Source organism: Hippichthys cyanospilos, chromosome 5, assembly GCF_059441005.1.
Source record: "Hippichthys cyanospilos isolate Australia breed blue-spotted pipefish chromosome 5, RoL_Hcya_1.0, whole genome shotgun sequence".
Taxonomy (NCBI): Eukaryota; Metazoa; Chordata; class Actinopteri; order Syngnathiformes; family Syngnathidae; genus Hippichthys; species Hippichthys cyanospilos.
Window position 1 is genome coordinate 2902058 of NC_142373.1, and position 14120 is coordinate 2916177.

General features: G+C 39.0%; 2 protein-coding genes across 2 annotated transcripts in view; both read left to right on the forward strand.

Moving 5' to 3' along the window:
* Nucleotides 1–411: 411 nt before the first annotated feature.
* Nucleotides 412–7158, forward strand: LOC148423164 (tumor necrosis factor-inducible gene 6 protein-like). Its single transcript, XM_088415626.1, has 6 exons — nt 412–585; nt 2175–2312; nt 2940–3101; nt 6253–6481; nt 6569–6609; nt 7000–7158. The coding sequence occupies exons 1-6, from the start codon at nt 486–488 to the stop codon at nt 7119–7121; spliced, it is 792 nt and encodes a 263-aa protein (XP_088271752.1). The 5' UTR covers nt 412–485; the 3' UTR covers nt 7122–7158.
* A 2445-nt stretch (nt 7159–9603) lies between these two features.
* Nucleotides 9604–14120, forward strand: part of LOC148423165 (telomere-associated protein RIF1-like) — a 29521-nt gene continuing 25004 nt past the window's right edge. Inside the window, exons 1-6 of the mRNA XM_088416080.1 lie at nt 9604–9810; nt 12177–12313; nt 12440–12518; nt 12603–12699; nt 13025–13155; nt 13225–13319. Coding sequence (XP_088272206.1) covers nt 12198–12313; nt 12440–12518; nt 12603–12699; nt 13025–13155; nt 13225–13319 — 518 coding nt within the window. The 5' untranslated portion in view covers nt 9604–9810; nt 12177–12197. The remainder of the gene's footprint in view (nt 9811–12176; nt 12314–12439; nt 12519–12602; nt 12700–13024; nt 13156–13224; nt 13320–14120) is intronic.

The window sequence follows — 14120 nt, forward strand, 5'->3', positions numbered from 1 at the left end:
GATATTATTGCACTTCTCAGGAACACTTACAGCCGCTTACTCCGGATGACTTGAACACTATGCGGAAGTTTTTGGATATGACTACATTTATTTTATAAATATAAATTGAACAAATCATTTTAGAACTTTGACCGTACAAATAACTGCATAATACAGCAGTTATTGTCTGTCAGTAACTAAGTGTTTGAAACTGGTCCAACTAACATGTTTGCCGTCTGGCATCATGATGGCACTAAAGTGAGTTGAGTCAGACTCAGAACTGGAAGTTGTTGGGCTTGTCCATTTTACTTGAGTGTCTTTTTTAAGAGGTGGTCGTGGTTACAGTTATAATCACCTTTTGCTGATGTCACTCCCTTCCTCCTCCTCTTCATCATCATCCTACTCCTCCTTCTTCCTCTTCTCCAAGGGTCGCATAAATAGGGGCCGGCGGTCCAAACTTAAGGGGGTCCCTGCATACACACACATCTGGACAGCAGCTTTGCACGATGCGTTTTTTGGCTGTCTTGTGGACGCTGAACTTCCTTCTCAAAGAAGCCCACACATGGGGCTACAGGAACGGCATTTTTCACAACTCCATATGGCTGGGTAAATACATTTCTGACTTTTATTTTGGCAAAACATTTTTGAAGATTGAGCTCGTAACTTTGTATGGTGTTTATTGATATTTTTAGACCCTTAACCACACGGTCCGAGCTGTTTCTGTTTTGTTGGTTTTCAGATGTCACCACATAATTGAGAAAAACATTAAAAGCTATGTATGTTCCCAAATATTTAAACGCGCAATAATGAACATTGGTTGGTCAAGTAAACTGATGTGATAGAGCTAGTAGGAAATAACTATTATCTTGCTAAAGGCAAGGTTTTTTGTGCAGGTGTACTCAATGTTTTGACCAACGACCTTTTTAGTTTTGTTGCCAAGCATGAGAGGCAATCTTCAAAGAGACGCTTTACTGCTTGAATGGAAGTAATTAGTAAAATGGCAGTACAGTCTGTGCCAGTCTTTGACCTCACACAAGGTAATTCCTGAATGGATCAACAAAAAAGAAAAAAACCAACTGAACAACAGCTATGTTCCTCATATAATATGATGTCACTAACAGTGGCAGCAAACAGCAGCCAACATTTTGAGTGTAACTTAGCAAAAGCAACATGTCTTGTAGTCATGCATGCGTGAAGCCAAAACAGAATCAGACTCCCGTTGGAGAAGGCCACAGAAGAAGTGACCATTCCTTTCTAATTGATTTCTTTTTCTTCATTTATTTAACAGATCCGTGGGATTCCATTGCCAGACTGGTTAATTGAATAAATCTGTTTCTGAATGTGCTGTTTTAGTCTTTTTTATTTTTAGGGGGCTATAAATAGAGAACATAGTAGTTTTTTTTACACAAAGTTAAGCACATTTTTTCTCTAGTTTTTAATCACGTGTGTCTACTAGTTTTCTAGGTTTAGTCATGTAACATACATAAGATGAACTGTGATTGATCACCTGCGAGCTGAGTCCATATTAAACATGCTAAATTGTCTTTGAGCTTGAGAAAAACACATCAGATTTGCCAAAGTAATCTAAAGTGCTCGATGTTGATCATGATCACGATTAAAACATTTGCCAGGTTCATCAGAATTTTGATTGTATCTATCAGCGATTGGTCAAAGTTGTTTTAACTGGAATTGATATTGACCAGGACACAAATGTCCATCCCGGATTTCAATTGTTTTTGATGTTCCTGCACATGTTAGATACAAATGTCAGATTGCTTCAAGAGTTACAATAAATTGTGGTTGAGGTTGTCAAAAACACATCACTCGCGTATATTGATGTCAAATTCACTGAAGGCTCTAGATTTTTGGTGCTATTAATGTAAAATGCAATATGATATTATAGGTTGAATTGATGCAGCGCATAACATTGCAATACAGCAAATTATGAGTTTCAAAACAGGTGTTGTGATCATGTACAGTATCTTTCACTCACTTTTTAAACACTGATATTGGAATGAATCAGCCAAGTTTTAGTGTATTTGTTGTGGAGTCTTCCAGCTCTTAGACAAATAGGTCAAGATTTTCATTTGTCTCCAAAATCATTGAAACTTGCACAGTAGGATTCTGTGACTCGTCTTTGTCATCCGTTGTGGTATGAATTTATGTTTTCAGCTGTGGTAGTCTCTCTTTGACAGAACAAGCAGCTGGAGTGTACCACCGGGAGTCTCGCAAAGGCAGATACCAGCTGACGTACAAGGACGCCAGAGCCGTGTGCAAGTACGAGGGAGGGAGGCTGGCCACTTACGAGGAGCTGGAAGCTGCTCGTCAAATAGGTCTGGAAAACAAGTCCATCCAATTCTGAGATACATGAGGGTTTTTACATCGCGAATGAGAAATAATTATTGATTTTGCAAGATGGCTTACTAAAAAACATTAAACGTGACACATATTTGACTGATATTTCGTCAACAGGGAACCATAATTATTTCTGATGTTATTGTAGACTGAAGCTCTGAGCAAATCTTTGAAACATTAGGGTTCCCTTGGCGCACTTTGGTTTCTGTTTCATGGCACCCGAATATTAAGATCGTATATTGTAAAAGATTGTTAACACCATTTCGGTTGGGTGACATCACCGCTCCCACGGCACAGGGAACGAGTCCAGCTACTTTCCTCTCGGGTGTCCCAACCCGCCCAACTAATCACCCTGTCAGCAACTACAGCAGACTTTCCCCTCCAGCAGTCTAAAGCGGGAGATCGCCCATTTATCAAGCCTGTTTTGGCAGGGGTCTGCTCTTTGTAACGGGAACACTGACTCCACAAATAAGACACACCAGAACAAGCAAACCCCTGAAAACGTCCCATGATGGTCATTAGAGGGTGTTGTTCATGTCAAGGAGGTGTGGCGAGAGTGAAGGACGGAATTACACAATTGACACACTGGATTTTGTCTTTTTTAGGTTACCATGTGTGTGCTGCAGGATGGTTTGATCAAGGGCGCGTTGGCTACCCCATCGTCAAAGCTGGGGCCAACTGCGGCTTTGGAAAGGTCGGCATCATCGATTATGGCTACAGGCTCAACAAAAGCGAGCGATGGGACGTGTACTGCTACAACCCAAGCTGTGAGTAGATCGCTCAAGCTTTTGATGCTGCCAACAGGAGGAGGTAGAAGTGCAAGTTTTGACTTGAGCCATAGTTAGTCTTTAAAAAAAAAAGTCCCCCCTTCCACCTATTTGAGGTCTCATTCCCCACCGTGAAACAAATTTAAGTATTAGTCAAGACAACACAAATAAATACAAAATGGAATTTTTAACTGGTCTTAACTATTCAGAAACAGAACAAAACCGTGTGCAAATATAATTACAATGGTTTGGGCCACCCTGAGCAAAAACAACTGCAAATTAAGTGAACCTGTTGGGATCAGAAAGAAAAAAATATTTTTTCAGCAAGAAAAAGTGCATATTTGATAACAGTGATTGTATAAAATAAAGCTTACTCTCTTGTGAAACCCATTTGTCTGAGACACCATGGCTGCTAACGTATAACTAATGGTTATGATAAATGTAGGTTAAATTAATCAAAGACTTTAAAGCGTCTTTGATTTTTGTAAAAACCTTTAAGCCTTTCACCACCGATTCTTTTTTTTCTTGAAAAAATAAAACTTATGGCATATTTTACTTGTTTATAAGTCTAGGACACTTGGAAAAATAGCTTAAAAATTCCCACTTCCATAGATTAGGTTACAGGCCCTGAGATTTTTTGCCCCATCTGTATTTTATAATAATATAATAATAATGATATGACCGTGCCAGAGAAGTGATAATGATCACCAAATGCCTACAATATATAGTAATCAGTGTCATCTACAGTAAGACACATATATAGCACATATTATCAATATATTTCCGTAGTACTTGATGGTTAATTGACAGCAGGGACGCATTGTCCAAAAGGAAGTGAAAGGGTTATAGACTACATAAGTGTCTAAAATGTTTGCACATCTTTCTTTTATATAAGTTACACGCAAAGAAAATCACCTTTGAAGACATACAGTATGCTTAGATGTTTGACCGGCCTACTATCGCACACTAAGAAACTGACAATGAACATTACGACTTTTTGCAAAGAGTAAAATGAAATAATACTCCCACAAAAATTAAAAAAAAAAAAAAAGTAAGACTGGCCCATAAGACTGTCATCACTATGCAGACCTGGTATTATTATACTGTTGTCATAATTACTGTACTGTATGATGGTAACCAAGCATTTATTCTTGTGCCGTGTGCCAACATATTCTCACACAATTTCATAACCCTTATCCGATAATCCTGTGTCGGTACGGTTGTAAACCCAAGGCCTACTTTTTATTTTTTACTTACCTATTTGCAATAATAGATCTGCTGGGGTAGGGTTATGGTGGTCATGTGTTGAAATCATCTAGCATGATGATGATGAAGATGACGACGTTGACGATCCTGGTGGTGGGTAACCACACTCAGAGACCAGTCATCCAGTCAGAAGCACTTCCAGACCACTCCTGCCCCATGTCAAACACGAGTGACGACACCAGAGAGCTTAATCACTCCGGGATGGGATGCGATAGAGTCTGGAACCCAAACCACAATCTGGTTTCCTCCCTGTGACTTGTCACTGTTATCTTCAGGCTAAACCTGGATGACATGACTGCATCCATGTATAAGATGTCCATAAATGAGTGTTTTAAAGTCTGTCTGAGGGCATGATTTGTCATTGAAACGTTCTGTAGAAGAAAGAACCAAACATGGCTAAACGTTTGTTTTTTTTTCCTTTGGGACGTCAATATATTGTTTCCGGGCCACAACATTGGATAGACCTCTATGGGGCTGAAAAAAAATAATGAAACACCACAAAATTAGGGAAAAACTGCCTCATTTTGGTTGGTCTGTTTGTTCTGACCCACTTTTTAGCTGGTCTAAAGTTTGGTCCATAAATTCGGCCACCAAATTGTCAGTTCATCAGCGGCATGTGAAAGAAAATATCTTTGTTCTGTCAGAACCTCTTGAATGGTACTGCGCGGTTTACAAATTAACTGTCTTTCAAACTATTTTATGGTTTGTTTGCTTTTATTGTAATGCAAGACTAACCTAAAAGACCACTACTTCAAAATCTTTTTTTTTTAATTTAATACAGATTAATTTATTGCTGTGTTTGTTAAATATGTGTATGGGGAGACGATCTTGATAAAATGATTGCATATTAAATCACAATCATCCTCTCAAAAACCCTCAGCCCCCCCCCCCCCCCCCCCCCCAAAAAAAAAAATGCAATTAGATTACATTTCAAAATTCCTCAGCCCGACACGTCATTTTCAAAGAGTGAATAAAGAAACTATCAAAACCTTTTCAATGTTATTAGACTTTCCTACCATGCTTTCTAGCAGTTGTCGCTTGACGTCAAGTAAGAAAACCTCTTCACGATAACCTACAATAATCTATCTCACTTTTATTCTATGCACCCCACCGATCTTAAAGCATTTGTGGAATACAATTTAAACAGAAACATCTAGCAGTTTTTATCATCTCAATGAGCAGCCATTTTGCCTTATACTGCCACTTGTTGAATGAAAATTACATCATAGTGCCTAAGGACTCAGTTTGACCAAACCCAGAAAACACGTGAGCCTTGACAGTCGTTAACCGACCTCTTAGGCACTGGGATGCCATTTTCAGTATTTATCATGTCTAGTTTTCTAATTACCGTATTTTCCGCACTATAAGGCGCACCCTCAATTAATGACACATTTTAAAACGTTTTCCATACATAAGGCGCACAGGATTATAAGGCACACCCTCAGTTAATGACATAGTCTAAAACTTTTTCAATCACAATATAATAATACTCAAAGTATAACAATAATAACTCAAATAATAACTCTAAACTCTCTATAGCATAATCACTCAATGTCAAAATGACCAAACTTGTTCAACTGTAAACACACAAAAAAAACAGGTCAAACTTACTTTATCAGTTCATTCCCCATCTAGGAATCCCAATCTCAATAATGATCCATATATAGGGCGCACCTGATTATAAGGCGCACCATCAGCTTTTTAAAAAAATTAAGGCTTTTAGGTGCGCCTTATAATGTGGAACATACGGTAATATTCCACATATACAGAATTAATCAGACTACCATGCTTAAAGTAATATGGGTGCAGCAAACATTATGAAGGAAAGTTTTTACTTGACTTCCCCATTAAGTGGAATCCAATCGTTGTTTTCTTAATCTTCCAGCCAAGGAGTGTGGTGGAGTTCTAACCGACCAACAGAGGTTCATCCAGTCTCCTGGCTTTCCAGACGAGTACAAGGATGACCAGATCTGCTACTGGCACATCCGAGTGCGTCTAGGGCAGAAGATACTCCTCCACTTTGTAGAGTTTGATGTAGAGGATGACACCGCTTGCTTGGCGGACTACCTGGAAGTGTACGACAGTTACGATGATGTGTCCGGCTTTGCTGGAAGGTGAGGGGTCACCGGGTTACTCAGGTCACATCACCTCCTGTTCAGTTACATCCTCACCTTGCTGTTGTTGTTTTGTTTTTTTTCCAGGTTCTGTGGCGATTATCTACCCGAAGACATAATCAGCACAGGTGAGAAAACTTTTGTTTTGTTTTTTAAACTGGTTCCCGCATTTTTAAACTGCCCCCCCAATTAAAAACAGAATCGAGCTCCACTGAGCGGTAATCATGTCTGCCTCACACTTCTTTTCTTACATCCTGTGCACATTTGCTTATATGTATAGTTCTTGAATGAGTTTTCTGCCGGTACCTCTGCCCCCAACCACTTCCAAAAAAAAAAACAAAAAAAAACACTTACCAAAAGCCTATTGACAGAGTATTAATGTCAGTGTGAATCTAAGGGTGAATGCTTGTATATCGACTCGGGGAACAAAAGTACGTTCATAAATTATGTAAAGAACTGAAAGGTGGGTTGATGACATGAAATGAAGACTTTTTGTTTGACAAAGTTTTGTTTTGCAGGAAACGTGATGACACTGAAGTTCCTCTCGGATGCTTCAGTCACTGCTGGGGGCTTCCAGTTACAATACTTTGCCATGAATGCAACAGCATTGTCACAGAATTACACTGACTATTTTCACTGACCAACATCCCGTCTTTAATAATTGGATCTTGATTATTGAAGACATGTTTTTCTGGTTAACATATGTGTCTTCACGTTGTTGTTTGAACACTGAAAAGCTTTTGGTTTGAGGTCAAGGCTTACTGTCTGTTATTACCAATTTATTGAATAAATAAAATATATAATGTATTCTGAACGGTGATGCGGTGTCATGGTTTGTTGGGTTGTGGGTTTATTTTGAGGGGTTCTGTTTCTGTTTACGTTTATAGTTCCGGTTTCTGCCCCTGTCGCGTCTCCCTGCGTTGGTTTTGATTTAGTCCACCTGTCTGTTACCTGCGCCTCGTGTCCTCCAATCTGCTCCCTTTGCCTGTTGTCCCTGCCCAGCTGCCATGTGTTAGTTTGATTAGTTTGTGAATGTATTTAAGCCTAGTGTCTGTTACAGCCCGTGTCGGATCATTGTCTCTGTCGTGTCAGGTCATTGTCGTCTTGTAGTCCCGTCTCGTCTCGCCCATCAGTTTCGTGTATTCATGCCAGCCTGCCCGTAGTGTTTGTTTTCCGTTTTTCCAGCTTGCCTGCGCCCTTAGTTTTTGCCGTCCTGTTTTTCCCGCTTTTTGTTCCCGTTCGTTGTATTAATAAACATGGATTTCATCAACCCCCTGTCCCGACGCTCCCCTGCTTTTGGGTCCTCCGCAACCACGCCGGCGTTCACACCCGCCGTGCACCCCCGTGACATGCGGCTGTAGAAATATAAATCAATAAATGAAAAGATCAAATGAAGATTGATAGATTTCATGTGTTTTTGTATTTGTTGGTGTTGTATTTGTTTTATTTTGCTTTGTGCACCGGAAACACAGACTTGCTCCTCATGTTCCTTAAAAGATAAAAAGCGGGTTGTGACGCAAGTGAGGTCAAAGGTAATTTTGATCTATGCGTAGATCTTTGGTGCCAGCTCTTTCGCGGGACAGCAGGACAACAAGGCGCTGTATATTTTACAGGTAAATCCAAGCGAAGGCCGTGTGTGGGTTAACAGAGGAAGCCGCAGTGATGGGTTTATAAGGCCTTATGGAGCGTGTCGGCACATTGACACACATTGCTGATACTGTGTTGATATTGTTTCATCAAATACTGACACCTGCTGGACGTTAAAATCTCTGCAGGCAACCCACTTGACAAACTTAACTGACTTCGTGTACACCAGGGGCGTCACTAGACCTAATAAATGAGGAATGATGACAGATTATAAAGTATTAAATATAGTTCATGATATTACGTCAAATTTAATCAACTGTTTTTAGGTAAATGTTTATAAGTTAAATGTCATTTCGCCCAATGTAAGTCAATGGGACTTTTTTGAAATAGAAAATTAGGTTTTGTGGTAAAAGGATGAATATTTGGCATAACAAAAATAATGCGGTCCTCTCGTGAATATGAATGTTCCGCATCCATACTATGGAGGACCAAAAGTGCCAAAATTCAATAAATAAATGTACCATTCAATCATTAAATATAAGTGGTATTAAATAATCGTTTCATTAATTAATTAATCAAAGTGTCATTAGTTAAATAAATGTTTAATTAATAATTAAATGTTTCATTAAATGTTTCATTAAATAATGAAAAACACACACATAGCACAAGCATATTGGCAGAGTCTACATTTATCAGTGCGAATGTAAGTGTGAATGTTTGTTTTTCGAGATCCGAGGAACATAAGTACGTATGGTAAGTTGCATAAAGAACTGAAAGGTGAGTTGATGCCACGAAATGAATACTTTTTGTTTGACAAAGTTTTGCTTTGCAGGAAACGTGACGGCAATGAAGTTCCTCTCAGATGCTTCAGTCACTTCTGGGGCCTTCCAGATACACTACTTTGCCATGAATGCTACAACATTGTCACAGAAATACAGTGATTTTCACTGACTAACATCCTCATCTTTAATAATTGGATCTTGATTATTGAAGACATGTTTTTTTCTGTTTAATATACATGTTTTTATATTGTTTGAAAATTGAGTAGTGAGTACCTCTTGGTTTTTATTGAAAAAATAAAATGGATAATGTATTGTGAAATGTGATGCGGTTGTAGAAATATAAACCAATAAATGAAAATAAAAAATTAAGATTTTCATGTGTTTGTTGTATTTGTTTTATTGTATTTTGCTTTATGCACCGGAAACACTGACTGGCCCCTCGTGTTCTTAAAACAGTGGTCCCCAACCACCCATCCGAGGACCGGGCCTTGGATCAACTGGTACCGGGTCCTGTGGCCTGCAGCCAAAATAATGTTTTGGAATATATTTAGTTAAACATACGTTTGTGCTTGATCTTTTTTTTTTTTTTTTTTTTTTGAGCGCTGCTTCTGGCCGCTGTTGATATTACAATACAGTCATATGTCCGTCCACAATATGAATCTAAAGCGTTAACCGATCCATGGGGGGTTGGACAGGATGTGACGCAAGTGAGGTCAAAGGTAATTTTGACGTATGCGCAGTACTTTGGCGCCAGCTCTTTCGCGGGACACTAGAACGACAAGGAGCTGTTGATTTCGAAACGAAACGAAACGAAACGAAACGAAGGCCGTGTGCGGGTAAACAGAGCAAGACGACACCCGAAGCACTTCAGACGCCGAAACCTCGAAGTGATCGGCCTCTCGCCTTGTTGCTCTTCGTGGTGCGTCATTTCTGCGGCTAACGTCGCATCTGGAGTCGGAGGTGAGAAGTGTTTCGATGCTGCGTGTTCTGTGTTTTTGTAATTTCACGCACCCCCATTTTGTGTGCATTTGTGTTGAATAAAGTACGTATTGGCAACTCAGTAGTAGTTTTTAGTCAAGCAGGCGTGTTATGTTGTGTGCTTGCTAGCCGTGCTAACTGCCACGAGCTAATTAACTTTCACAGCTTTGTCGCTAACATCTGTAAAGTCGAATGCACCAGATGCGCCATTAACTCACAGTAAGAAAAGTCAAATCATATATATATATATATATATATATATATATATATATATATATATATATATATATATATATATATATATACATATACATATAATGTATCTCGTTTCATTTAAGCTCTTATTTTGATCAATTTTGTTTACTTCTTGGATATCGTAAAGGCATCTTCACATAGACTGAGATATGTAAAGTCAAATGTGCCGGATGGCTGCAAATTTGCACAACATCTAACTCACAGAAAGGGCAAGTCAAATCATGTAGAAATTCGTTTTTTAGAAATTGTTTCATTTTAACCTCATAATTTGATTTATTTTGCTTACTGCTTGGATATCGTAAAGGTATCTTCAGATAGACTGAGGTATGTAATTGGTTTATGGTTTATGTGCCCCGTAGTAATTTAGTGGTTTGATGTGTTGTAAAGACGTGTTGATGTTAAAATCGTGGCCATTTTGCCCATGCCATCGAGCACGACACACTAGTGAGGATAAAAGTGATTAGAAGAGTATTTTATAAATATATCACATTGTAAGTAAGACAACTGAAATTGATTTGTGTCGTCTTGTAAAATATGGGTCAAGGCAGCGTAAAGCCACACACACATTGAATGGCAGATTCATGTCCCAATATGATTCTGATGTTTTTAAATATGAGTACAGCATATATGAACAGATCTGATGCATGCTCTTTTGTTTGAATAGTTTGGGGCCTAATAAACGCGCTGTTCTGACCAATTAATATGTAAAACCAGTTTAAAAAAAAATAACTCCCAGGGTAATTCTAAACACCTGCAAAACCATGCAATGAAGTCAAAACAAATAGGTTTTTTTTTATAGATGTGCTAATCAGTTAGATCAGGGAAACTAGTCATTTTCAGCCTAGACACAATCAATATGAATGGCACTTGAAATGTATGTTGCAAAAAAAAAAAAAAAAAGAAAGAAATTAGATCGACATTAAATGAGAATTGGGCACTTGACTTGAAGTGGAACTCTATCCTTAGATCCAAAATGACTATTATGGTGGAAATTAGTTTAGCGTGTTTTGGAAATCATTGAACAAGTAAATATATAAGACACAAAATTATGTTAATGTCACGGTTCGGTGCTCACATAGTTGTAAATAGATGTTAACCTCTCTAAAGTAACTAAATACAGTTGACCATCACCAAACTACATAAATACGGAGGAATAAAAGTCGATTAAATGTACAGCCATTGTAAGTACTACTTATGTGTAATATACATGTATATAATTAAACACCCTAAATAAAAAAATATTTACCTGCAAAGGAAAATTTAAACTTTATTTACTTTTGGAGTGACTTGACTTGAGCTAGTGCACATCTTCAAATTTCTTGACTATCTACATCAAAAGACCAATGGCTAACAAATTAAAGTTTGAATTAAGCACTAAAATGCATAATAAATACAATATCGAAAGCACTCACATGAGAGCAAGTCTTTAGCATATCCGCATCTTAGTGACGCTGACCAATTGCAGTGTAGCATCTTAGCAGCGCAGTGACGCCGACCAATAGCAGACCAGCATCTTAGTGATGTATGCAGTGACGCTTATAGTGACGTATGAGCTTGGTGTAACTTGCACAATCATGCGCACGCACACTGACCGCCAAGTTTGAATTTTGGAATCTTTTGATCGCGCGAGATAAATTGTTGTTGATGCTGTAAGGCTGGAAAATGCTGTAACAAGAGGACGATAAAATTTAAGCTTGGGACGGCTAAACCTGATATCCACTGTAATCACTATACGGCATGTCGCACAGACAAGCTGTTGACCGAAATGGAGAGGAATGCGGCACTTAAATGTAACTGAAACTGGGAGTAATTTATAAAACATTTTTTAAAATATGTTTGATACGCTAAAGAGCTGCACCCTATTGCTGATTCACCAGCAAATACGGCCAAATGTACAGTGTGTAGAAATTTCATCCGAGAACATGTTTTAGTACAGTACATACGAGGGAGTGACAGCTTTCATATTTATTGGTGTGATGCGCACTGTGACATTTCAAACTGATGGGGAATAAAGTAATCAACGCATTAAAAATGACTAACCGCAAAGTTAACAAGAAGTCAAATGACGACATACATAAAACAATTCCCCATAGGCTGTGCAGCAGCAAATAACAATGATGGCGTCGGCGGAGCCTCCAAGCAGCTTCAGCATCGTCCCCTTGCTGGAGTGTCTGGAGGACAGCGCCGCTGGACGGCCAGAGCAGACTGATGCCTACCTCACTATCGCCAAGTACGTCTTTACCTGTTCTTGTTGAATATACACCAAATGAATATACAGTGATCCCTCGCTACTATGTGGTTTTTTCACTTATCGGGGGTCCGGTCCCCTCTAACCATAAAATTTAACATTTTGCAGTCGGCTCAGTGGAGAGGATGGCTGTCAGTTCCTTCCTGCAGTCACAAAGCACTTTTCCCGCTTGGGTAATGCCATCTTGGTAAGTCTTTCTTTTAAAAACAGAACACTTTCTTTTGGTACCTTTGCCTTATAGTGAACCACTGACCCTTGATGTTGTCTACAGAGTCATGTAAGCAGTCCGCACGCTGACCTGAGCCAGGCTGCCCTACAAGCTTTAGGCTTTTGTGTATACCATTCGCATGTTGTCTCTGGAGTGTCCGGTATGCATAGGTTTTGTTTTGGTTTAAATCAATGTTAGTAGGCTATCTTGACCTGTCAGATCAAATTATTGTAACATTTATTAACAATTAAATAAGTCGGACAAAGTGGCCCAGGTTTCTTTTTTTTTAATGTGCTGCATACATTGGCTGTGTGTTGAGAGGGTAAAGCAGTGCACACCTACAGCTTTGAGGAAACATTGAAACCCTTTCTATTAATTTCAGTAGGAAAAAAATATTAGAGAACAAGTGTTTTTAGTTTCAGATGTGGTCATAGAAAAAAAATCAATTTGTGTGTCAGGCACCTCCATCCACCTTTGTTTTCCAGAAACCTTCACCACAGAAATCTTGTCCGCACTTTGCTCTCTGGTGGCCAAGTCCACGGAGAAAAATACCTGCACCCGAGCATTATGGGTCATCTCCAAACAGAACTTCCCTGCCAATATGGTGGGCAAAAAGGTTAGCACAGGTACAATCAATGGTGGTGCTCTGGTGTACTATACTCATTTTCGCTATTGGTCTTCTCAGGTGCCGTCCATACTGGGCACGCTAGAAAGCATTCGGAACAAAGGCGAAGTCCAGTCGGTCGTCATGGAGCATGAGGCTTTGAATGTAATCATCAGGTAACAAATTTGCCATCCATTTTGAAGCAATTGAAATTACCTACTGATTGCCCTGTGATGAGTTGTGGATTATTTTCGCTCCATTTGGTAATTGGTTTATTCTAATTGGGAAAACTGGGCTCTAGGTACACTTGATTAAAAGGGTTGGGATTAAAAAATGTATACCAAGTAAGGTAAATTGACTTTAAAAATAAGTCAACTAAAAACATTTGCTCAGAAGCAACGCTTCAAACATGTCTGCGCCACCGCTTTCTACACTGACCTCTCTTGCAGACGCACAGAGTGTTGTAATAGCGCCAAGGGAGAAAAAAGGGATATCACAAGGTTGGGATGGTTTTCAATTAAAGAAAAAAAAAAGTAATACTGTATTAAATTATTGCCATTGGACATGGCATACCACAGCAGGATTTGGACTGTTAACGAACTTAACGAACAGAAAACACCGGTATGTTGAAGGGACTGTGTAAGATTTAGGGCGTTTTTCATTAGGAAGAAATACATTAAATGATTTAAAATTTCAAAAACTTGCAAATGAATGTGTTCTTAATGACCAACAGAATGTTTTAAATGTAATCATAGGTCTAGTTATGAAATGATATTACATGAGGGGTGGCACTTCTCCGGAGGTGGCCATATTTGTTATAGCTGGTAAATGCAGCACCTCCTTCTGTCCGTAGTGAAAAACGCTCTAAATCTTACACACTGTCCCTATAACTCAGCTTTGGCAAATGGCTTCATCTGTTGTGTTGCTACTCCGCAGAGTGGCACATCCAATTTGTGTGCTTAAAAACACATTGATTT